The 26,484-nt window shown below is 36.6% G+C and overlaps 1 protein-coding gene across 1 annotated transcript in view; it reads left to right on the forward strand.

Moving 5' to 3' along the window:
* Nucleotides 1–17,727, forward strand: part of LOC147078577 (protein dachsous-like) — a 470,273-nt gene extending 452,546 nt beyond the window's left edge. Inside the window, exon 3 of the mRNA XM_085960238.1 lies at nt 16,934–17,727. Within this exon, the coding sequence (XP_085816364.1) occupies nt 16,934–16,939 (6 nt within the window). The 3' untranslated portion in view covers nt 16,940–17,727. The remainder of the gene's footprint in view (nt 1–16,933) is intronic.
* The last annotated feature ends 8,757 nt before the right edge of the window (nt 17,728–26,484 follow it).

The raw sequence follows: 26,484 nt of genomic DNA on the forward strand, positions 1-26,484 counted from the left end.
GTTTAGGTATACATAAAAATATTTTGTCAACTAAAAGTTATTATATTTTTATTCTTGTTTTAATTTACTATTATAATAAAGTTCTACCACATATATGCCAATTCAATTAATAAAAATCTAAATTTTATATATGTACGACCAAATATTTATTGAAGAGCATAATACTATTGAATAATATTTTCTTTCCATCTTCACAATAAACATACCAATTAACTGAGTGGTAATTTTGCTTAATATATTATGATATACATGTGTCCTAAGCGTTATGTTTTTAAATATGCACATATATATGTGAGCCTTGTGACTGTTTTAAAAAATCTGGAATTTAATTATTATGTTATGCTTGAACTTGGTGGACACTGAAGCAGCACTAATCTTCAGAGACATTTTGTAATTATAATGATCATGATACTTGTCATCACGGGTACCACGCTCCGAGCCTGCTTTTAAAAGCTATTTAGGCGCCTAATTGTCAAAAAAATATACGAACCCAAAGAGTGATTGTCGTGGACATGACATAAACAAATACTCGATCCTCCTAATACAGCGATACAGACATCCACGGGAAAACATTATAAAGTAACATTTTAGTCTCGAAATATTTTGAACTTAATGGCATTGTTGAAAAATCGTATAATATTATAAATTAAAATAAAACGCAATACATAGTAGTTATTTCGCATAATTTAATAATAATTTGAACCCATTTTGTCCACTTCAATGTGACACAGTCAACTAATACAAAATATACAATATTACAACTGTTTATATTAAATAACAAACTTTAAAAGACTAAATTTAAGTTCTAAAAATAAAAGTTCTCAATCGAATGGGGAAGGACCGAGAAGTTCTACGTAGTATCAAAACCAGTAAACTACAGTACCTTGGCCACATTATGAGAGCATTCCCTAACTTGTCATTCAAGGAAAGATCAACGGTAAGCGTAGCAGAGGACGGCGCCGCATTTCGTGGCTTAAGAACCTATGTGATTGGTACGAGTGCAACTCCACTGAACTTTTCCGGGTAGCAGACGACAAAGATAAGATCGCCTTGATGGTGGCCGACCTCCGCTAGGAGATGGCACAATAGAGAACATCAGTGTAATCATAGTTAGATACCTACGTATGCTACATAAAATGAATATTGATATTTTAATAATGCAAGTTGTTTTATATTATACAAATTGAGCTTTTCTTATAATATATAAGTAACGCTGCTAAATGATTACTCAAGACTATTGATTGAATCATATTATCTAGAAGTCATTTCGTAGTAATTATTTATTTCTAGCAAGCTTTACAATTGTTATCAGAGATTTATTTTCCAGGATTGAGAAAATATCTTTGCCTGTCACAATGGGTAGTTAGTTATTAATTATCTATTTGTAGAGTTTTGACAGTTTATACCTTTGATTTTTTATAAACACTTCAACTATTCATAATTTGTTTGTTATATTATGTTAAGTATGAGCGTTGATTGAATAGGTAGGTGATAAAGTGTTTACCTACCTAGTTTATTGTATCAATTTACTAATTCGATTTATTAATTCGAATTAACTGTATTCGCTGTCAGTGTTTACCATTCATTGGTGATGAACTACGTTAAAGTGCCCACCACCACCCGTCATATATGCACAACCGTGGATATGCACGGCCGCTTTCTATGACGCTTTAAACGTGTCTGAAAGAAGTGATTTTAAGTGCTCATTCCGTCCCGAGACGGAGCCGCACGGGACTGATGCTGCAACCATGCACCGTAGTGCTGAAAGAAGAAAGTTAAGAAAGAAAATGTTTGTTTTTGGACTGGCTCTGCTGTCCGCTGACGTTAAGCGCTTTGTGTACCCGCATACTGAGTGTCACGAATTGAAATGGATGAGTCTACAGAAGAGTCGGGACTATCCCGCTCCCCATACGACGCTGCAAATTTCTCAAATGCCGCAAAGTTGGCCTCGGTTGCTACCAGATCTCCATGACCAATTGGGCCCGTGTGAGGACGGACCCTGGCAAACAGCTCCGCTCGTTCGAATTCCATAAGCGGGCAATCCCAGAGGATGTGTTCAACATCTTGGTGGTCATGCCCGCAGGTACAACCCGGCCCATCTACTATCAAGCCAAACTCGTGGAGTCTGGCGGCGAAGTTGCCATGGCCGGTGAGGAACTGGCTAATCCAGTGCGAAGGTTGGAGTCTTCTAGTTTGGTGCCTGCAGAATACGTCTGGAAAAAAACGGTAAGTGTGCCGCCCCTTGGGGGAGGCGGTCCACCTCGCCTGCCATGCCGCAAATGCGGTCTTGTACACAATGTCACTTACAGTCTTCCTGTAAGGAACGTCCTCGGATCTCTGCGGTGGTGTCAGATGGACACCGGCGAGTATTGTGCTGATCCCCCTCAAGAGGAGGGTGATCGATCCTCTGACTTGGACGTGCAGATCGAGGGGTAGCACCCCCGCGAGTACGGCAAGCGCGTCAGTAGAAGTTGTGCGGTAGGCTTTGGTAAGCGAGATCAGCGCAAGTCGCTGCCCGCTTAATAGTGCGCGTCTCACGAGAGTTAAGGAGTTTACTCGAGAATGCCAAATGCTGGAGGCGTAACCGGCAATTCCCATGAAAATTGCGCCGTATGCAACCTTAAGGGCTCTAGGCTTAAGTCCCCAATTGCTGCCCGCCATTCGGGCCATTCTCTGATAGGCCGAATTGGCCTTAGAGACGGCCGTCTTGGCGTGGTGAACGAAAGACAGCTTGTCATCAAGAATTACTCCCAGATACGTAACCCTTTCGGAGAAACGCACTGAGGTCTGGCCAAAACGAACCGTGGGCGGCCGTCGAGTTATGTTGACCCGAGAACTACCCCTGAGGAGGACAGCTTCCGTTTTGCTCGGGGCAAAGGTCAGCTTGTTCAGCAACCCCCAATTAAGGATTCTGCCCAAGGCGTCCGTGGCTGCACGCTCAAGTGCCGGTCGGCTGGTCGCCCCAACAAGCAGGAGCAAGTCGTCGGCGTACGCAACGAGCGTGCAGCCCGGAGGCAGTGGCAGGGACAGAACGTCGTCAAACAGAATGTTCCACAGAAGGGGTCCCAGGACGGAGCCCTGAGGACACCCCATGGTGGTCCTCCTGTGAATCAGGCTGGGGCCGGAGTCGTAGGTTATCTCCCTATTGCTGAAGTAGCTTTGAACTAAGGCAAAGAGGTCCCCGGGGATCTGTTTCAGCCTAAGCTTTGCCAGAACCAAGGGCCACCACGCAGTATCAAACGCGCCCGCTATGTCGAGAAAAATCCCGGCAACGAGGTTCTTGCCAGAGCTCTCCACAGAATCGATCACAAAGCGAATCGCATCCTCGGTGGACTTTCCGGGTCTAAACCCAAATTGTCTTTGCGAGATTGGACAGTTTTCCGACAGGTGGGACTCAATCCTGCTGTTTATCAATCTTTCCAATATCTTCCCGAAGACGGGAAGGAGCGTAATCGGTCTATACGCTTTCGGGTCACAAGGAGGGCGACTGCCGGCTTTGGGGATCACCGTGACATGACCCTTTTTCCAGCAGTCGGGGAATATGCCACTACTCATGCATTCTTTGTAGAGTTGCGTGATCTCGTGTGAGGCAAGAGACCACGCCCTTCTCGCTAGCGCGTTATCTATGCAGTCAAGCCCCGGGGCTTTGCCAATCGGGAGGCTGGCAAACAGGATCCCTAGCTCGGACATGGTAGTGGCTGCGGATCGCGGAGTGTTTAAGGGGAGCAGCGCATAGACGCGAAGCTGCTGAAATCGGTCGTTGTCAATGTCGAGCGACTCGTTGTCCTGCGGGATAAGAGCATCCAACAGGACTGTGGCGGACTCTTCAGAGCTATTGGTGAACGATCCGTCGGGGCGCCGTACCGCCGACATGACTTTTCCGGGCCGTAGGCCAAGCTTCATCACGCGGAAGGGGGGGCCCCACGGATCATTGCCACCCATTTCAGTGACGAACTCTCTCCAGTGCACCTTCTTAGCCTTACTGATTGCCTTTTTGAACTTGAGTCTAGTGGTCCTGTAGGTGACCGCAAGCGGATGGTCCGCGTGCAGCGGCCCCTCCAGCGATCTTCGCGCTGCTTGTAAGGCCCTTCTGGCCCTCCTCATCGTGTCTCTCAGTCTTGTCAGTCTCGGCTTCCACCAGGGTGCGAGGTTCGGCGGTCTCGGGGTCGTCCTTCCGATAGTGCCCTCCGCTTTTTCAATAATGAGATTCGTGAGGTCCTCAGCCGCAGCGTGCATGTCCTTTGGCGGAGGGCGCGAGGCCATCCTGTCCAGACCCTCAGCAAACTCGCGGTCAAAACGTACCCAGTCGGTTCCCTTGGTCCTGAAACGCCTCGGCAGTGACTCGCTCACAAGTGGAGCGAGAGACGCGTGGCTCCTCTCGGTCCTGTAGGCGAACGTGATCAGACGGTGGTCGCTTGCTGACGCTTCCAAATGGACAGTCCAGTTCACGACGCGTCCGGCAGAACCATTGGATATCAAAGTGACATCAATGTGAGATTCCCCATTGTTGGTAGAGAATGTGGCTGGACCATTAGAGTTATTCAGCACCGTCAGGTCGTGAGTTGCCACGAGTTCCTCGAGGGGCGCCGGATTGTCCCGGCCAGACCGCGGCCCCCGGGGGGCCCACAGCCATGATTGAACGTTGACGTCCGCTCCCACTATAATCTGTTTGCCGCGGCATGCAACCAGAATTTTATCGAGCTGCTCGACGCATTTCAGGATGTTTACGCTGAATTTAAAGTAAGAAGAGACCACCACAATGGAGTTCCCCGATCGGTTGGAGACCTCCGCTACGGCAAAGAGTTCGCTCGACAAGTGGGCAAGGTGTAGCACCACTAGGGTAGGATTCGCAACGAAGATGCAGGCCATGGACCCCAGGCCGTGGTGCATTACCCGACCCCCACTGAAACCCAGGTTGGGGCCGTAGGAGTAAGGCTCCTGCACCAGGACCAAATCGATGTCCATTTCCCGAACCGTCTTGATCAGCTCCGCCGTTATAGCCTTCCCTTTGCCCGCATTTAACTGACCGAACCGAATCATTGAATCGAATAATCCGTTCGGTTCCGCTCCTGTGCCATTGCGTACTTGCGCGCTGGGCAATCAGGGTCGATCGCTGCATGTTGATGCGGCTTCTTGTGCCTGGCGCAGGCCGGGCACTTTCCGGGGGCCTTAATATTAGGGCATTCAGCCCTATCGTGTCCTTCCTCGGTGCAATGGCCGCATGTGGCGCTTCTCGCCGAACAATTCTTTGCCATGTGGCCGTATAAGTGACACCTTGTGCACTTGACGACGCCACAAAAGTCTTTGATTGGGAAGGATTCCCATCCCATATATATGCGCCCGTCATTGATGAGCGCTTCCCTCACCTTTGCCGGGACTGATATCACCATGTGACATTTTCCGATTCTGGGGCCTGCCCTGTGGCTCAGTTTAACATGGCGGTATGCCTCCGAGGGGAGACCCGTGACCTCTTGAGTGTTGGCCTTAATGGCTTCCTTAAGGTCGTCCTCCGTCGTCTTGACCGGCACGTTGAATACAATTATCCGCGGGAGCCTTTTTCCTGCGATTTCAGCCCGGAGACCGGCCTCCTTTAGACCAGGAGCGGCGGCCAGTCGTTTGGCCTCTTCCTCGGTTCTGGGGTGAATGATTACCCCACCTCCACGTACCATTCTCAAGCCCGTTATTTGGACTTTTAGTTCCGCGGGCACGATGGCTTTCTTGACGACTTCTTTAGTGGCCGGAGACTCCATTCCTTCTTGTGTAGGAAAAAAGAACACGCCGGGCCTTGCGGCGGTTGTTGGTGGCACAATTGGCCATTCCGGAGAAGTCTGTCTGACCGGCTTGGCGCCTTTTCGAGTGACGTCGCTCCAAGAATACTTGGTTCCTTCACTGACTGCGTCACCAGTGGCAGCGGCAACCGCGTTTATGTAGGAGGCACGATCTTCCAGTATGGCTTTGCTGGATTCAAGCTTGATTGCGAGAGACCAAGTCTCCGCGACGACTGCCTCCAGTTCCATTGTTATCGCCTTAATTGTCGATGCGGGGATATTTCCGTCGCCGGTGAGTAATTCTTTCACTCTTTGGATTGCTTGAGCAACCTTAGTAGCCCCGTTTTGTGAGTCCGTAACATCCGAGTCGGCTATCCTATCCCCGGGAGAGGCAACGCTCTTTGGATTCTTGACGTTTGGCCTCGGGGTTTCCTCGGAGTCCTGTGGTATTTCCTCAGCCAGGGAACGTCTTTCCTTCCTGACCTTTTTGACCTTCTTGTTGGCCTTGGTGGCTGCCGCCTCTTCCTTCTCTTTTCTTTCTGTGGCCGCTTGGCGTTCGGATGCTTTGGCTTTCACGGCAGCTTCTGCTAGGATTTTTTCCGCTTTCAGATCCGCAGCCTTTCGAGCAAGGATTTTCGCCTTTGTGGCAGCCTCCGCCCTAGTTCTCACCGTTTCCTTTTCGGATTTGGTGGTGTCAAGCACTGCATCTGTGTCAGAGTCCTCGGAGGAGGGGTCGGATTTCGTATTGTACCAGTCCTCGGGAACTATTGGCTTATCCCCTCCCGGGGGCGGATCGACTGCAGGTTTTCCCATGCCGTTGCTTTTCTTGTCGAGTTGCTGTGGAGAAGCTTATTATATAATATATATATATATAAGATTAGTGGCATAAGTAAATGACTAAAGTAAAAGAAAAAGTAAAAAAAAAAAAAAAAAAAAATTTTAAAATTAAAAAAAAAATTATATATTTTTTCAAATTATTGAAAAAAATATTTAAAGAAAAAAAAAATGTTATTTAAAAAAAATATTAAAAAACCATTTAAAAAATCCTTTTTTAGAATTATAAAAAAAAATTAAAAAATATTTCTAAAAAATATATATAAAATATATATTCTTTATTAAAGAAACTAGGTAAATGATAATATTCAATTCAATAAAATAATCTAAATTAAATTTAAACTTTAAATATATATGCAAGTAATATTATTAATAAAAAAGTCCCTCGAAGTTTTCGATTTGCTCCAGTAGTTTCGAGAAACTTCTAGAAGGATTTGCAGTTAAGTGTAATTGCTATGCGGATTTCGAAATTCGATTCTTCCAGATCATTCGAGAAAGTTCTGGAAATCGTTCAAATCAAAACATGAATAATTTGCAAGTGTTCGGGGAATGGTACAATACAAATTATGGTTTTTTGGAGCTAGAATCGGTTGGTCTGAACCGAATTTCTTCGGACAAACACCAAAACGTTGAGGGCACATACGCCTGTATCCCACAAACAATTTATCACTATAGCCCAAAGGGGGCCTTCACAATGTCACAAATAGCACAAAAAAGACAAAAAAAAATGGTTTTTCACTCGATTCACGAAGAACCTTGAGATTTTCCTAAAACTTTCCGACGACTTCGAATGCAAGGGGGCTTCCGTCGACGCCTGGGAGCAAAAACCGACTTTTCTGAAACACTTTCTCGCGACACTTTATCAAAAAACTAACATTCAAAAAGATTTTCCGGCTTTACGGCTTTCCGGAGGAATCTCTCGGAAAAGTTTTGTATCACCAGGTTGACATTCATGAGCCAAAACAGAGAAACCTTTTTTTTTTCAAAATCGGATGACTTTTCGATTTTTAAAGCACAAAAGACCCGGGAGCTACACGATGTACGTCTTACTCGAGAGTTTGTGGCAAAGCCAGTCATCATTGGTGAGTGCACATGTGCCAGAAGATACTGTAAGGTGAAACCCGGATCGCAAAAAAAACGACTCAAATGGAATATGTAGTGCAAAACTTAAGCCATTAGAATTTAAATGCCATCAAGTACTATCGGTTGATAGTATTAGTATTATTCATATAATGAACAATCATGTATAATCGAAAATAACATTTCGTACGTATCTAAAGCAAAACATACACTATTTATTTTAACCTACTTTTTAGTGTTACATAATTTGTATTATAATAAATAACAATAAATATCTACTATTTGATAAATTTTCACCCAATTTTCTAATTTATCGTATGTAAAAATTGTATTTTTAATTAATCGTTTATTGGCTATTACAAGTATGTGCCCATTTCTCTATGATATTTATGTTATATTTTGATTCATAGACTCATATCATATACCTGTAATGGCGGTAACTATTATAGTCTATATGTATAAACACCATATATTATATTATTTAGATTCAAACTTAAAAATTGGTTAACTCATTACTAAAAGAAACTAATACATATTATATTAATTGTAGATACACTAATTTTTATGTTTTATACATGTATACTGTCTCAATAACGAATACCCTGTAGAATGAAGAATGTCATTTTCATTATAATAACATCAAGTGTGATATCAACCTATTTCACTGTAATATTCTTGTAATCATATTCTTGACGAGTTTGACACAACATTCGACAGTAACTATATTAAAATATACTTCGTCGAAAAGTAACCGGATTTAAAGATGGCGTTATAGTTTAAAATTGACCTTCATAAATTATACTGTAATATTAAATCCGGATTGAAAATTATGCGAAGAATTCTGATCACTAAGAATCCCATTAGTCGTCTCAATATTATATTGAGAAAAACATAGAAATGCAAATACCACAGTTTATTTCAAGTCTAAGATTCTGAGACTCGTTATCTTTTCCATACAACTATCTCTGCATTAGAAGAGCTTTCACATAACAACGCAACTTATATACCTGCATGAGCAATAATACGCATAACGTCACAAGTGCTAAAAAATCAAAAATGAGATTGATATAAAAAAACATGTCTAATAGGTCTCCGCACCTGGTGCGTCAATGTCAAGTGTAGTTCTTATAGTTTCCGTCAAATGTCTCATATGTCAAATCATGAAACCATGGGACTCTATCAAGTTCACAGTCTTTAAATGCTTCTCCTTTAAAAAAGTGTGTTTTGCACTTATGACGTTATTTTTTCATTGGTGCGAATATGTAATTGAAAACCTCAAAAACATGTACCATCGCGCAAGTGTGACATATTAACAAACACTAAATAAAAATGCGCCACAGGCGACTTTTTTATCCTTTCTTACGTACGAGTAGAAGAAATTTCTGAAAAACGGGCGCAAAAAATACCAATAGTAATAATACAATTTATTCACAGGTTATATTTATATTATTTATAAAAGAAAGGTATAACGTACAGTCTGTTGCACGCCGATTAACAAGCTATGGTTTCAATCAACCAGACCAGCTCAGGATAACTTATAATAGAAGAAGAAAAGAAATGTTGGTAAAGCTTCAAATTACATTTTTTTTCTACCTATTATATTGAACTTTACAAAATATAATTTAAGACGTTCACAACGTGACATTTAAAAAAACAAAGTAATATTATTAAAACAGTGTAAATAACAAAGGAATATATTATGCAGTTTTAGAAAAACAGTAGAAAGAATAAATAGGCACAAAAATTATAAAAATTATAAAATGGAACTACATTGAATGAGATAGGTGGACCCAGGGCTCGAAATGGACCGGAACGCATCGGAACGCCGTTCCGGTTCATAGAATCTCCAAAATTATCGCTCCGTCTTGTGGAAATATTAATTTGACCGCCTGAGCTAGATATGACATATAATAATAAAAAAAATAACAGATTTATTTTTATAAAATACATATTCAATTAGATAACAACGTTAATATTTTCATACAATTATCGAGCGCTCCAGTTCGTAAAATTTTCCATTTTGAGCGCTGGGTGGACCCTATTTTAAGAATGTATAAAACAATAAACACAAATCAACAATAAAAAACAAAATTTATAATATTTCAGTGATCGTCATCTGTTGTAATAAGATAAAGGATAAGAAAAGATAATAAGTATTCAATGCAAGCTTTAAAATAATAATTGTGTAATGTTATTTGAAAATACATACTCGTATAATACATTTTCTTCTGTTCATAGATACCTATCTTATAATGTAATCAATAAATCTGTATCACGACCGTGGGTGACATTCTGGTGTTATGCTTATCTAATAACAGTTATTTCTGCTTTGATTAACGGAATATCATTTTTTTAATCTTGTCTTATTATATTTAATTTAATTTTCTAGAATTAAAAACGCATCTGAAATGATTGAAGACGTTGATAATGTAGATGTCAGATAATTCATATCGTTTTCCAGCGTTACACTTTACGCGGGAATACGAAGGCTTGTTTCAAAATTTAATATTCCATAATGTTGCTAGACCGCTAACTAAATAATATTCCATTGCGAGCGCGCCTGGGTAATAATTTAATTTATGCGTGCACGTCGTTGACTTATTTGATATATATTTATTGGATTTCTGGTATCTCTACGTTGCGTGCTGTTCCAGTATTTTTCTGCCATTATAGAAATACTAGTTTACTAGCATTAGTCAGGGTCACTACGATTTGCCTGCAGTGTCACTAATTCATTTGATGACTCTATTACAGAAAATCATCATCAGCTTGACATAGTTCCTAAGTTAATTGCAGAACATGTATTTATTATAAACACACGGTTAAATAATTGTAAAACTAGTAGAGTCATTATAAAACTACTTATTATCATAATCATGTTTACAAAACGACATATTATATACTTACATTTCTAACATTAAAATAAATGAGTCACCTATCTCCACTGAGTATATCAATGCCTATTTCCAAAAATTGTCTTGTCCAATTTTGACCAAAAATGAACTGAATATGCAATTTTATTCCTTATTCAAAGTGGCACACAATATGTTCTATAAACATTTCCAAAACTAGTCTTTGCAGTCAGCATAACGGTTGAAAAGTATCACCCAATTTTAAAATGTATTTCGTCCGTCCGAATTTTCAAATATCATCTTTTCCATTGTTACAAAGTGAGTATTTTGAAACTTTGATTGGAAAAGCTCTGTTGTTAAAATATTAAAAGCACCCGCCCAATGGCCCAAGAAAAAAATGATTATTTCTTCTAAGTAGAGGTCTCATACTCGTTTTTTGTGAATATCTCAAAACAAAACAAAATTAACAAGGCTAATTTTGGAAATAGGCTACTCAAATACATACTTACAAGTTTTTATTATTCGGATAACCACATTACAGTGATATTCGGACAAATCAATAATTAAACTACCGGATTTCAATACTAAGTTTTTCAATACTAACTAAGTTCATGATTTTTTTAAAGTTTTATAAGTAAACTTCTGAGGCTGTTCTAGGCTATGAATAATTTATTATTATTACGTCTCAATTGAATTCAAATTGTGAAGATATTTTTTTCTCATGTAAATACCTATTATGTTCATTATATTGATTAATATATACTTAATACTTACTATACTTAATGAATTACCTGAAAAATTAATCCTAATTATTTAAAGCTGTGAGGTCAACACAACACCAATAGTATTTTGAAAATACATCCCTCACGCAAAACTGTGACAGTTTTTTAAGCTAAACGAAAGTATGTAGTATCGCAGGTGAAAATTAATTAGTTATTTTCCGTTGATTTTATAACAGTTACTTTTTCATTTTCAATTAATCCCAATTCAGATGGTGCGTTTTTTCTACATTTTTATAATATGTGGATTTAAATAATTGGTACTGACTCACACGAACCGTTTCAAAACGGCCGAATAATACAGCTGGATATTTCTATTTTACCAGCCAGTAATGCACTTATAACTTACGTCAATTCACAATGCAGTAATAATAAGCAATAACGCATTCGTTAGCGTGCACAAAAGGACGTCCCTAGGCAAAATTATCATCCCGTTTCACTTGTGCGAAATAGTTAAGAGAGAGAGAAAGGGAGTTAGACTCCAAATGAAATTATTTGACAGGACGTGCTGGTTGAAATGCTTCAAACGCGGAAGTTGAGAGTATCAAACCGACGTTTCAATTCGACTCTCTCCACGCCTGCGCACCAATAATAATCGCCATATTTACGTTGGATTTCTCGCCTCGCGAATACTGCAACAAACAAGCATATTTCCTGATAAAACACGTATTTTATTACACCTAACGCGAGGTAAGGACTAAAATCCTAAGTTATTTTATTGGGATTGCAATGTAAGTCTCTGCGTTATATTCCAAAGACTTATTAATAGGATCTTAGCCCTTATTTATACAACACGATTCAATTTTAGGATATATTCATAATGCTATTCAGCACTATAATACTATGTAAACAATACAGTGTTTGTTAAACTTTAAGGATTGTCTGTCTTCACTGTTATTAATTAATCTTGTGTCTAAAACTGGAGTATTTTTTTAATGTCATATCACTATAATTTAGCAATGTTTTTTAATGAATTTTTTATTATTATTATTTGTTTCTTTATTAAACACCACAACGGGCCGTGAAGTTCAATAATAGTGGTAAAAATCCCAGGCTTGAGGAATTTATATATTAGATTATGTAAGTATATTTTGATCTCACTGGAAATCGAACCCAGAACTCCGTGATGGAAGGCCAGCGCCTTGCGCACTGCACCACGAGAGCCGCCATTGAGAGTTTGGAACGTTGAATCAGTAAAAAGAGAATAACATACATAATGACAGTCTGTATCATTAATAACATAAAAATTCTACATATTCTATAATAACCGATGTATGCACTAATCGATTTAAATATATATAATACTATGCAGTGGCGGGTTTTATATAATGCAAATGACGCAATCAATTCGTCACAAGATTTAAAAGGGGGCCTCTAACTTAGAATAAATTATTAGATTAGGTAGTAGATTTTGTGTGACAATTATTATTCATTGGATACTGTAACTGTACTGTACTGTAAACAGTGAAAAATTACTTATTTATCTGAAATATGAAGGAAGAAAGAGATTTTTTTTAAATATTTTTTAATTAATTAAAAAATTTGGTTGGTACCGATGTATTTATGTAATTCGTCAGTGTTTGTGTTGGTATTTTAATATTTGTGAGTTATAAAAAATAGCCTATTTACAAAAAAGCAATGCAAATAAGACTACAGTTTATACAAATATTTGGAATTTTTAATTTATTTTTTATCGTGGGGGCCTCAAAATCAGTCAGTGTGTCGGGTCTCCACTACTCTAAACGCGCCACTGTTACTATGAATATTAGAGATGTATAGATTCATTAAAATTAATAATAAGACAGTTATTTGGTTGGTATCATATTTTCTTTTTGGTTTGGTTTAGGCAGGGTTTAATTTATTTTTGAAAACTAACCAACACCATCTGTAAATTATTGAAGTCTTAGTTCAATAAAAATAAATACGATGATTGACAGGTTTAGTGTGCACTATGTATGGCGGATCTTAACAGCCTACTTCCACCCTTCGCTACTGATATTGTTTAAAAGGCGAGATTATAATATTAGTATTGCATGTTTATGGAGAATTTTTACATGTAATTCTTTGCATTATAATGTGCAACAAATACGTAATAACTAATACATTAAAATTGTATTTAATAGCTAAATGTTTGTTAACAATCACGCATCTTGCAATGATGCTGCACTATATTTAAAACGAATTCGTAACATCAGAGCATGAGGTAGACGTGAAGGTTAGCATTCATTTTCATAACTGGTTTATGTCTTGTGTAGGGATGCTTTCAATATTCATATACCTATTTATTCATTGAACCGATACTTTTATACAATCAATCAATACCAGTTATTTTACTGTATATATATATATATATATATATATTGTTCAGTTGAAAAATCAAAGAACATTATATTCACTGTACCAAATATATAACATCATATTTTTTGTAATATGCATGCGTTTTAACATTGATATATTATTAGTTCTATAAAAGACAGATTAATCATGCATACAGTCGAACTTGGTTATTATGATCACGGAAATAGCGTGATCTCGGAAACGTTCGTTGACATTTTAGTTTATGATTTTCTCCTTATAACTTTTATAACGAGCTACTTCTCGGATATACCGTGCTAAACTGTTCATGTGTCGATCGTTTAAAAACAACATTTTCGACCCTAAGCAATAAAATCCGACTGGGCAGTTAACTAGACCGATGCCGCCGGGATCGGATTACGTTTATAACACTAGTTAAGTGTCTAAGTACCTAATTGGTGTTTTCACCGATAACATTGAAAAGGTATCCACGCATATGGTTGAAACTGCATTGAAAAATCCAAGCTTTGTGAAGTCAGTAGGTACCTACTAGCACCGACGGCTCACCACTTCATTGCAATAAACAACTTCTTTTGTAGTTTATGAACGCCATGGTTTCAGAGATTTTTAAGATGGTTTTCAGATTTTTTATGTTCTATGCTAAATATAACGTGACGCAAAAAATGTTATATATTAACGATATAGCGAGTAAAGCTTATAACGAGCAAACAGTCGGTCCCATCTTCCTCGTAAGAACTAAGTTCGACTATAGTTTCTAAATAAATTGCTATCGACTGTCTTCAAAACTAGCACTCAGGAAGCCTTCTTATCATACTTTAATTGCAGATAAATAGTATATTTATTTATTAACATTGAAATTCAAAAAAAAATTAAACTGAAGTAGTTTTTATATAAATAATGAAATGTGGTCAGCAAAGAAAACGAATGTAATTATATCTATTTCCGAGAACAACACCTCCTCACTCTGACACAACATTTGTGTCAAGAATAATTATTAAGAGTCCATGTATTTTGATTAAGACGTGAAACAGCGATACACTGATGAATCAACGAAAAGCTGTTTCTTTTTTATTGTCAGTTAATAATTTGCAGTTTTTTTTATGTACAGGGCCTGAGAGGTACCTATGATTACTATTTCTTGACCAGCTTAATTCCAGTTTGTACTTACTTAAATATATTATTATGAAGCGCTTCTTTAAAACAATTAATAATTATTGAATATCCCATAACCCGGCGAAAAAGCACAAAAATTCACAATTATTCAAAATATTACAGAGTCATTCAATTTGTAGAAAAGAACTGAAAAAAAGTGTATTTTACTTAAAGGACGCCTAAATACCGATATGTATGATTACTTTTAACTAGCGGTGCATCCCTATAATTGTTATAATATGCAGTTTATTTGCTTATTAGCGATCCTCACCCCAAATACAGAACTAAGAATAAGCCATTGTAAAACTAGCTTAGTGATAAAATCGAAAAAATAATTACTTTTGAATCTGAATACGTTTATGATGGTGCTTTTAATATTTATGAACGCCTAAACGGGTTGCAATTTAATTTTATAGACAATTTTTATTGCGATTATACGCACGGATTCAAATCGGTTCCTAGCTTATTATAAGCTAGCATGAAATAGTAATATTAAGATCAAAGGTTACAATTTTGCAGTCACACAAAATACTCGTTCCCGTGTAACGTTTTAAGATCACAGTATTCAGGTTTTAGAAAAGATGAAAGAAATATATCTATAAAGATATCAATATATTAATGAATATTGAAGTATATAATATTACACCAAATATCAGACTTTTCAACCCCAAATAACATAAATTATTAAATACTATTTAATATTTTTGAACTTATGTAACAAATGAAAATAATAGGTTACTTACATATAAAATAGTATTACCTTCACAATCAGGTAACACAAAAATAATGGAAAGTACGTGAATTTCTAGGTATGGTTGTGAAAAAAGTACGTTTCTCTGGTTATTTTCAATTTTATGTCTGTATCATGATAAGTTTCATTAAAGTTTGTCAAGTAAATGGAACACACATTAAGGGATCTTTGTTTTTCTTGTGTTTAAAGCCTTATTTATATTTAGTGTTGTTTTGTAACAAGTGTGGTTTAAAAGAATACCAATAGGCGACTCCGATCGCAGAGTGTGCTTTGTAGGTTCAATATCCTGCCAAACGTAGAGCCTCTTTCTGTAATTAGGTTTAATGTGTATTCTTTCTTCTGACGATATTCGATCGTTATAGGATTATATAGGCCTCCATAGAGTATAGGTTTGTATTAACATTTTTTTGTGCTTACAAGAAATCGGTATTGGCTTCTTGATCAATATATTAGGTCCATATTTGCCAGAACCATGGTTCGAACCTGGGACCTACGATATTATAAGCTGCTTGGCCATCATGGTCGTTGTATAACAGTATAATATCGTATGCGACTTATTTACTTTTAATGTTAAAATCATTGTCAAAATAAATACGTATATCAAAAACCCTAAAGTGTTAAGACTCATCTGTTGTTATTGAACACACTTTCCTTCGAAATTAAATCCTGACTCATAAGCTATCTGCATGTATAATTGAAGGTAATCTTAAGTTTGATTATTACAATTGATACGAGTATCGTAGCATTTTTATGTGTTCACCTTTTATCATAATAACTCAAGACTTTTCACTTTTCGCATCAAAGTATTTATAATTGGTCGATTCGGACGCTTACTAGTCAATAATAAATAGTACAAAAATGTGATAAACTTAATTACTTAATTCTTTTTATTTTATGAAAAAAATATAAAAACAATTCGTACAAAACTATTTGGCGATATTCATGAATATGTATTAAAACTGTATCTACTTCAAATATTATACTGGACTATAAAGAGTTATGCATATATTATTATGCACCCTTCTTCGGTTGTATCAAGTAGGTAGTAATAAAAATATTGCATTGAGCTGATGATAGCCACACGTGGCGAAAGACAGGTACATAATAGCCAGTCTGAGCACATTTGCGCCTGCTATAATCTTTTCTCTTGCACATTTGAAGCTGCCTTACGAGGGCAGTGATGCAACACCAATATATTGGGTGCCATGTATAATAATATAGAATAATACTGTATTAAAATAATATTTTTGATTACACGGTTTCTGCATAACACTATTTTTTAAATTGTAATAATGAAATTAAGAGATGCTTATTCTCACTCTCTATAGATTTATATTATTTATTTGTTTTTAGGAATTTTAGGTATAGTATACTAATTTAGTTCCTTTTTTTCTGTTCCAGGTATGACCAAACAAGATGCTTCAAATTTTAACCAAAACATCTATTACTTTTAAGTATCTTCAAAAAGGTAAGGCGTCTGTATTAAATTTTTAAATTGTAAAACTCCAATGGTCAGTTTTCCAAGTGCCGTATTGAAAAGGTATTTAGCATGGCGTCCAGACCATTACCGTAGTACCTGTATTTTGCTATAAAATCTTAATTAATTTCATATATAATCTAAAAACTGTTACATACCAGAAAACAATTAATTTATCGTGGCGGCTCTCGTGGTGCAGTGGGTAAGGCGCTGGCCTTCCACCCGAGAGTTCTGGGTTCGATTCCCGGTCATGACAAAAACATTAATGTGTTTTTCTCAAAGCCTGGGTGTTTGTGATTGCTCAAAATTACTAACCACCTTGTACGAAAAAGCAAGGACATGGTTATTAATAATTCTAAAAAAAAAAAAAAATTATCGTGAATTATTGAACAATAATTAATAACACATTATTTTTATATGCATACCTATAACTTCATTGTTTTGATTATAGCTAATGTGGTTTTTATTTAAATAATGTACTAGGTAATGGCAGAATACGATGGCCGCGTGGCTTAAGCGTCGGCCTATAACATCATGGGTCCCAGTTTCGAATCCTGGGTCTGGCTAGTACACATATTGTTTTTCAATTTGTGTACAAGTATTACCCGAATAGGTTGAACAAGTGGCTGACATCCATTTCTCGTAAAAACAAAATCTGTTAATACAGACCTCTACTCTGTGGAGGCCCATTTGATCTTATTAGTATCGGACATGGTCGAAAAAAAAATATAGGAAAATTTAATTTACATTTAATCGTTAAAGGTTCGCGTACATTAGGTTACCTACATGGCCAAGTCACTAAGCACAGGGCTGCCAACCCGCTCCCTGACTGTCCCCCCGGGCGATCATTCGACTCGATCTATATTTGTGCAAATCGTTTTTCGGTTGCCTGACCAGCCTAATAATAATGCATTGAGATTGTTTATTGTTAGGGTAAGAGTCGGGCTTCTGCCTTAAATAATAATACCTATCATCATTAAAGACTACAATCATTTTCATTCATTTTACTGTGCGCGAACACGAGATCGGTACACAACCCTTTTGTGTCTAATCAAAAATACCTGAAGCCCTTAGCAATAGGCAATTTTTCTCATCTCTTTAAGAGATTCCGCGTTAACTTCATAATAATAATGATATTTATAACATATTCTGTTATTACTTAGTATTCACACCATAAAATCAATTTATTAAAACACGTCATGTTGTACTTACATAATAATTTATGTAGATACACAGTAGGTAGAACGCTTCATAACTTTGCACTCCGGCTCTAGGGTAATAATGATGTAATAATATACATATTCTACAAATATTTTTTTACATATAGTATCTATTTATTTTTTTATTAATACACATGAATATCGTTTGATCTAATTCTATGGGAGATAATCAGACAAAGAGGCGTATCAGACAATTAAGCATGGCAGTCGTAGCATAGTGGTAATACACAGATCGCGATACCAGTGACGTCCCGTGGGGGTAGGCATATTGAGCGTCGCTCGGGGGCGGTAGTTACTCAAACGGCGGCAAATCGAGGAGAATCATTAGGTATATACCTATAGAAATAGCTACCTAAACTTAGTAATAACGGAAATATCTTTCCATTAAAAATCAGCTCACTGATTGGAAACAAAATATATGTAGATATTAATTAGATTAGTACTATACAATTTTCAACAGGACTTTATTTTTTTTGTCGGGTTCGCGATGTCTAGTTTACTTCCATTGTCCTTGGACGTCACGTTCTTCAAAGTCACTCGCGAATTATGGAAGTTGTCAGGTGTATTTTTAAATGTACCTATCTGAAACCGTAGACTCGCAATATTGTCTATTGAAGCAAAGATGGTATTTAAGTTAGATTTAGCAGTATAAGTAGATACCTCATATCTTGTTAGTAATGTATCCATACAATATAATTCTTAGATATTGGAGTCATTAAAGGATGATAAAAAATAGTGTATAAAAAATTTTGGCGGCATTTTGGCACTGCCTAGGGGCGAAATTTTGTCTAGGGACGTCACTGCGCGATACCCAAGAGACGAAGGTTCGATTCCTACTTTGTACGGGTGTCTTACTTTTGTCAAAAAATATTTTTTCTATTGGGTATATTTTCGAATAGTTCGTGTTTTCAGAATAATTATGTATGTTGAATAATTAGAATGGTACATTATTAAAATCTTGTGAATCATTGAATAAAAGAAATAGTTAATAATTAAAACCCTTTATTTAGAAAATTCAAATCTTTCCGAAACATCAAAAATATAATTTAAAGTACGACACATAATATTATAATGCCCATGTGAAGTTAAAACATTTTTGTAGTATCAAGTGGCAAAAATTAATCACACAAGCATGTTTCTGTCGGACGCTTGTAGCGAGGTTAACCATTGGCAAGAGAGTTATAGGATCCGATTACCTACACAATATGTATGACACTCTGCACCGGTCGCTACGGTAGACATGTTACAATTTCCGGAAGAAAAATACCCCAGCCTCAGCACATAGAATGCCTACTACATGTTTATGTGCGAAAATGTCGTACGACTATAACTCAGAACAAAGTATCGATGATTATCGTTGGATTATTTAATGTAGGCAAACCACTTATTTATGTAGCAATAGAGCTTTTATTATGTTTATGAGAGATGCAGTCATTTTGATTTTTGATGTTGAGCTTTTAAAAGCTTCTATTTAATAACAGAACAGATTAATAATATAATAATAAGACCCACTGGTCGTCGTCTTTCAGACAGGTCTCCCAAAAGATGTAGAGGTAACAGGGACTGAGTTTTTGTAATAATAATAATTTACCTTCCGGTTCTCTCACACGTAATATGACAGTCACCAACACAAAATCACACTGCCAAGAAATAATAAATTATAACTCGAGATTAATTGGTGATTTTAATAAAGAATCCATATACGTGTTATGAATTGGTTGATTACAAAAGATTACTTATTAAATGTTTTTTTTTTTATTCATCGAATAATAATTCACACGATTTAACAATATTACATTCCCGAGAGACGCAGGTTCGAATCCTACTGGGTGTTGTATTTTTTTCAACAAAAGATTTTTTCTATTGGTTTTATTATATTTCGCAGATTAGTATAAGGTCCCCAGACCCAGACATACAAGACTTAGGTACCTACTTATCAAAAAAATAATTTTTAGTTTGAATTTATCCACACTCGCATAATGTAAAGGATTTTAATCCTCACTCTCAAATGCTGAATGCAGCTAGTATGTGGTTTCGGCCATTTTTGATTCTGATTCAGAAGATCAGGAATCCTCTTAAATTAAACTGCCATCAGGTTCATTCAGAAATTAGTATTTATTGACTGAAATATTTCCATCTCTAAAAACTACAGATGTCTCACATCATGCCCAATTAAGGCTGGATTGTGGATATTATTGCAAGGCTTGAGTATTAATAACATGTGATTTAATTACTTTAAATAATTCTTGAGAAGTGAAATTTTGTCAATGAATCTGAAAACAATTTCATTTTATCAGTGTTGCCATCATTGCAATACTAATCGCACGCATGTCAATATCTCATATCTCAGAATTACAATAATCTATAAACGAGCCGATGTTTAATGTAGAAAAGGTTTTGTGAAATGATACTAAAAACTGTAACGCGTGTCACGGGGTTTGTTAATATCTCGCGGCGCGGCGATGTGAAAGTTGATCGGATATATTCACCCTTTTCGCCTACATTCAGCTGGTTAGTGAGGCCCGTGGTCTCTGATTGCTGCAAGTCCGTCAATCGCACTTGTGACTTGTGTCCTTTTTCTTTAGATATTGAAATAGCCTTGGGTGTTGATATTTTCCACTTGCGTGAGGGTAAGTTTAGGCGGACGCTATTTTGTATGTTCTTAAAATAGGGTCTCCTTAGCAAACTCGGTGTACTTCTTTGAACTTCTATAGATGTATAATTGTGTGTTCACTGCTTTTGTATGTTTATATTATGTTCTCTTTCTATATTTTCATTTTTATCATTGTTATTACTTTTCTTCTTTATAATAATGTTTCATGTCATGTTGTGAACGTCTTAAACTAATTTGTAAATTCCACAATATGTTTATGAATTCTCAAAGCTAACATTATTTTGTCATTGACAAAAAAATAGATTAAACGCTACGTCAATAAGGTTGACAATTACACTTTAAAGTAATTAATTTCAAATATATTCTTTTCCAATTTTAAAACATAATTCCCTTAAAGTTTGCTTCTCACAATATCTTAAATCGATTATCATTATATAGTCGAATGAACTTCATTCACTAAAACTTTGAAAACGGTTTAGATAATCTCCGGTAAATCACCTGCCGTGCCGTGTTCACATTTTACATACGCACGCATGCGTTTATTTCTACACACGCAGGTCATGGACCAATTTCCGCGTCGAAGCCTCAATCTAAAAAAATAAATATTAAATATGAAACCGTGGTGAATTAGAGTAAACTTAATCTGATTACGTCCACAGTTCGCGTATTTCTTACCGGATATAATATTTTTCATTAGCGATTTGACTTGAAGCGTTAATATTGCGTCTTGATTTAAAGTTTTTATAAAAACACTATTTTTTTTGATAAAATAAACTCACCGAGTTGGTATTGCAAATTGGTATAACAAAAACCGACACAAACGTGTTGATACTCTTACAACTCTCTTCATGGCAGTTCTTTAGACCTAACCTAACCTAACCTAACCTAATACCCTTTTCACACGCAGAGAATATTATCGCGCCATACAAAGTCACAAGACCATTTTTCACCGTCGTGTATACAGAAAATGGTGGCGCGATAATATCCGCTGCTTTCGAAATGGGATTAACAGTTTTGAGGACTGAATAGTGCAAATTGCAAATTTGCTTTAATATATTTACAGTATCGTGGACCTATTCTGCTACCGTATCCACATTGTCATAGACAATGTACATTGTGTATTGAAAAAATAATTCAACCTTGTTTTTATATTGTAAATTCGCGCTCATGTTGTTGACCTATCCTGCCATTGTCGTAAGTATGATTATATCGACGAATCATCATTCAGATACTCTATGTATAGATATTACATCAATGTACCTTGCCAGGTACCTACGTGTTGAGATTGATATTTAAACAGTTTCAGGCAATGTTTTTTTTGAGATTTTACCGAGGCTTTGACTGCTTCTAGAAGGTGATCCGCCGATTAGGTCCTCACTCCTATTCTGTTAAAGAACTTTACAATTTTGCCAAGCTCTTCCGTCTTACCCACCGCCAGGGCACCTTTGAATTCGTCGACATTATCATAGATATCCACAATTCGCAACTATACTCTGTGACGTTTATATTTAGGGCATTGTACATATGTACAGAGTCCTCTAAAACATCATATTCATCGCAGAGCTGCGAATCGCTTCTTCCCATGAGGACATCAAATCATTTTACCCGTTATGTGCCCTGTTTTTAACCTCAGTATTTATTAGTCGTTCGTCTTCAAAGGAGACTATACAAACCAGGGCACCAACCGTAGTGATGGTAGAATACATTTACTCCATTTCTCCTTTTCTAATGATGCCCTATGGTAAAAATCAATCCACACAAGTAATGTTACCAGATACTCTTTGACATTGCATATCGTTCTTTTTTTGAATCGATATAAAACACTTACACTTTCCATCTGATATCCAGCTATCCAGTATCCAGTCGCGCGCTCGGCCGAGTCGTCTCACGACATACAAACTTAACGTGCAGACGGTGGTAATATTAATATTACACGGTAGCATCGCTCAGAGGCAATCCTGCGCAATCTATCTGGAGCGGCGAGCGAGTAGCCGGTGACCAGTACAATGGGATGGGTGGACACCTCATATACGAGGCAATTACGATTGTACTGCGATAAGATTAATGACTCTATAGCCACTGCGTAATTTTTCATCGCTTAAAATGAGTCGTCGCGTAATTAGGGATGTCAAAAAGTATCGATACTTTTCGACCATTACTTTTATTATTACACGAGTCACTGCGGATGATCCTCCGCAGGGAATTGGATTCAGGCATTCACTTTTTGTTTACACGTGTCACCGAAAGTGAAATACTCGATTCATTCCAAAATGGCGTCAAGTGAAATAGCGAACACATAAATCACAGAAAACCCCAACCAAAAACCACAAAACAACACTTTGTTTGTTACAATCAGTATGTAGGTACATCTATTTAACCTGCCTGATTTCAATTATTCATAATGACAGTTTATGTACCTATGACGAAGTACGACATTTCGGGATTATACCTGCGCTGCATGTCGGCGGAAAATAGACTTTTTGCTGCTGTTGCTGTTTTTTCAAACTAAAATCGCGCATTCTACCAATTTGCGGAGTATCATTTGGCAACGTGCGTTTTGTGAGTAACAGCGATGTCACATCAACGTATTCTACACGTTGCAGACGAGACGATGTGCTAGCCTGCTTAAAGTTTTATGTTATTTTCAATAGTTACGTAATCAAAACGTGCATATAGTATTGGAAATATTTGAAGACACAGTGCACTTTGTATTTCTTGTATTTTACGGCATCCAATAAACCGAATCTGGCTACAAAGTCTTGGTCCATGGCGACTGGCATTTGCATATTTTATTAATCTTTTATGTGGATAACGTTATTGATACTTTTGAGTCTATGCAACACACATACCAGTATTCCCTTGAATATACGTGCTTATGCGCGCTCACACACCTTGTCAGCGCACTTGCGAAATTGATTATGATTAGGTACCACACATTATAACCAAACTTCTTATTTATCATTGAGGACTATTAGTTCTCCGTTTTTTGGGAGGTCTACCAGAAAGACAACGGAGGGAACACAAAATTAATGGGAACTGGCTTACCCTAATGGGTCCACGTGGTATAACAGGCCAAATATCTCAAGTGTGTGAAAATATGGCAAAAAAACTTAAACACGTGTTTAAGAATATGCTATTTTCAATAGTTAATAATATGCATTTTTGTCACGTTGTTAATGTAACGTGCTTTCAATCTCTGGGAACAGTCGACGCGGTTTTTTTTACTTGAGTAGCGGTCAGGCCATAAACTACCCTGCTTCAGAACTTTGGTCCATGGCGATGGCTTTACATTTCTATTTATTAATCTGTTCTGTAGACAACCCGGCCAGTGTGTCTCCAGTGCAACACGGCGTTTGTAATAGTTTTAGGTGTGAATTCAAATTGTGAACTAAAAATAAATTTATATTATATTATGGTCTATACCCAGTTTCCGTGTATATATTATTAAAATTAGGGCGAATATTGATCGATGCTTTTGCATTGAAAGGGTATTAAATACGATACTTCTAAAATTAATATTCATTATTATTTTTTCCTGTACAATACCTTTCAATCAATACTTTTCTTTGGTACAATGTGGATATCAAGTCTAGTTACTTTTTTTCTATATAACATACCTACGTGTAATCGATTATCATCGGTGCAAGTAAATCACTTGCATCTGATCGTTTAATCATACACCAGTGATACAGTGTGACGCAAAATACTATTCCTCTACTAGAACATGCTCTTTAGAGAGTCAGATAATTTATTAAAATAAACAATACATTTGCAGATTAATGATTTTTTTTTATAATTCAGGCTTGTCATAGTAATTGTGATTGATTTTCAATGCTATTTTTTAGGATTATTTATTTCTATCTTTATTTGGGAATTGTGTTTTATAAAATATTTCAAAACCTCACTCTTATAACGTGAAAGATTTACTATATCTACGAATGCAGAAAGCTTTTAATACAACAATGTGGAGGCCGATATGATCTTTTTAAGATCGGACATATTAAAAAGGCGCATTTGTGATATTATTACACAAAACTATATGTATCCAGTATGTGGTCCGAATAGGTGGCTTAAATCAACCCTCTAAAAAGTAAGATACTGTACTTTCACACTATGTGTTTATGTGCTTCTTTTGGAACGCAAATATATTTTTTATGATTTTTATATATATTTTGGTGGCTATACAATTTAAGTTTTTAAAATATCATTTTCAAATTGCTGTAGGTCGGTACTTGCCATTTTCGATGCAGTGGTTCTGGCCATATCCAATATTGTAACGATGCGTGATTGGGTCAAGGCTGTACCAAAATAAAACCGATCCGAGCCATCTTGAGTTGATCGATGGCCGAAGCAGGCGTTGTGAAGGGCGGGGCGCGGTCGTCGCGGGGCCATTAGCACGCGGCCCGCCCAAGGACCCCATTTACCCTGCCCGGCCGCATCATATTTCAGTCATTATTGGCCCCTATCAGTCGCTATCCGCTACGCGTCGTGCATTTTTATGAGCTCGCTGCGAAAAATTATGGCCCCCCCAGGGCCCCCGTTCATCGCCACTGTTTTGGAGCCCTCCGATGAAGAATTTTTCGATAGGCTTTGAGACCTTTCAAAATTAGTGATATATAATATTTTATTACGACACTAACACAGAAATTAAAAAAAAAAAATGAAAATTAATGAAAAGTACAAAAATAACATAAAATTTAATAATGCTTGTGTAAATAGCTTTCTTCTATATATATAATTAAACATATACAACGCAACTTTTTGGGATTATAAGTACAATAAAGAACATCTTCAAGCCATTAAGATTTTTTTACAGGTTTAATATAGTTATAATATATCTATTACTGATTGAAATTAATTCAAAATAATTACAAGACAAAAAGAACTTTTTACATACAACGTTTTTAAATTTTCTGTTGAATTATTATGCTCAATATGCTCAAACTAGTACTTGATATATGAAGTAAATAAAAAACAAACAAACAAACAAATAAGGAATACTGAAATGTCATTTTGATATTTCATTTTGATTTCCATAGTAACGCACGTATATATCAATAATTTAGTTGCTAGGACCACCTCCTTAGCAACCAATAATAGTAACAAAACAGAATTAACTGAAAATGAATTTATATTCTGCCTAAAGATGGCTAAAAGTATTAAAATAATGCATTGGCATCATGTTCTGATATATTCTAAAAGTTTCAAATGTCTAGCTAGTCGGGAAGTTAGTTAAAAATCGATTGCAAGATTTGTACTGGACAAACAAGAATACGAGCTAATAAAAATGTTGTAAAATACAGAATGATTCCGTAATTTTTATAATAAAGAATCTTACAGACTTTTTCTGATTCAGTATCCCAAATACATTTTTTCCATTTACTCTACAAACTGGTATGGATTTGACTGCCTCAAGGAGAGGTTTCGTTATAACCAATAACAAATAGTTATACAAATTTTATTCACAGTTCTATGGATTTTATCACATTATGAAACATAGAAACAAAAGTGTAAAACGACAGAATTGAGTGTATTTTTATAGATAGGGATAAAATGATAAAAATAGGCACTGAACCTCTAAAATCTAAAATACTTCTACTCTTATAAGTATATTTTGTTCATATAAAAGCTGCACTTAAGT

The sequence above is a fragment of the Rhyacophila brunnea genome, unplaced genomic scaffold (genome assembly GCF_057557595.1).
Source record: "Rhyacophila brunnea isolate RB1 unplaced genomic scaffold, BYU_Rbru_1.0 scaffold_11, whole genome shotgun sequence".
NCBI classification, from domain to species: domain Eukaryota; kingdom Metazoa; phylum Arthropoda; class Insecta; order Trichoptera; family Rhyacophilidae; genus Rhyacophila; species Rhyacophila brunnea.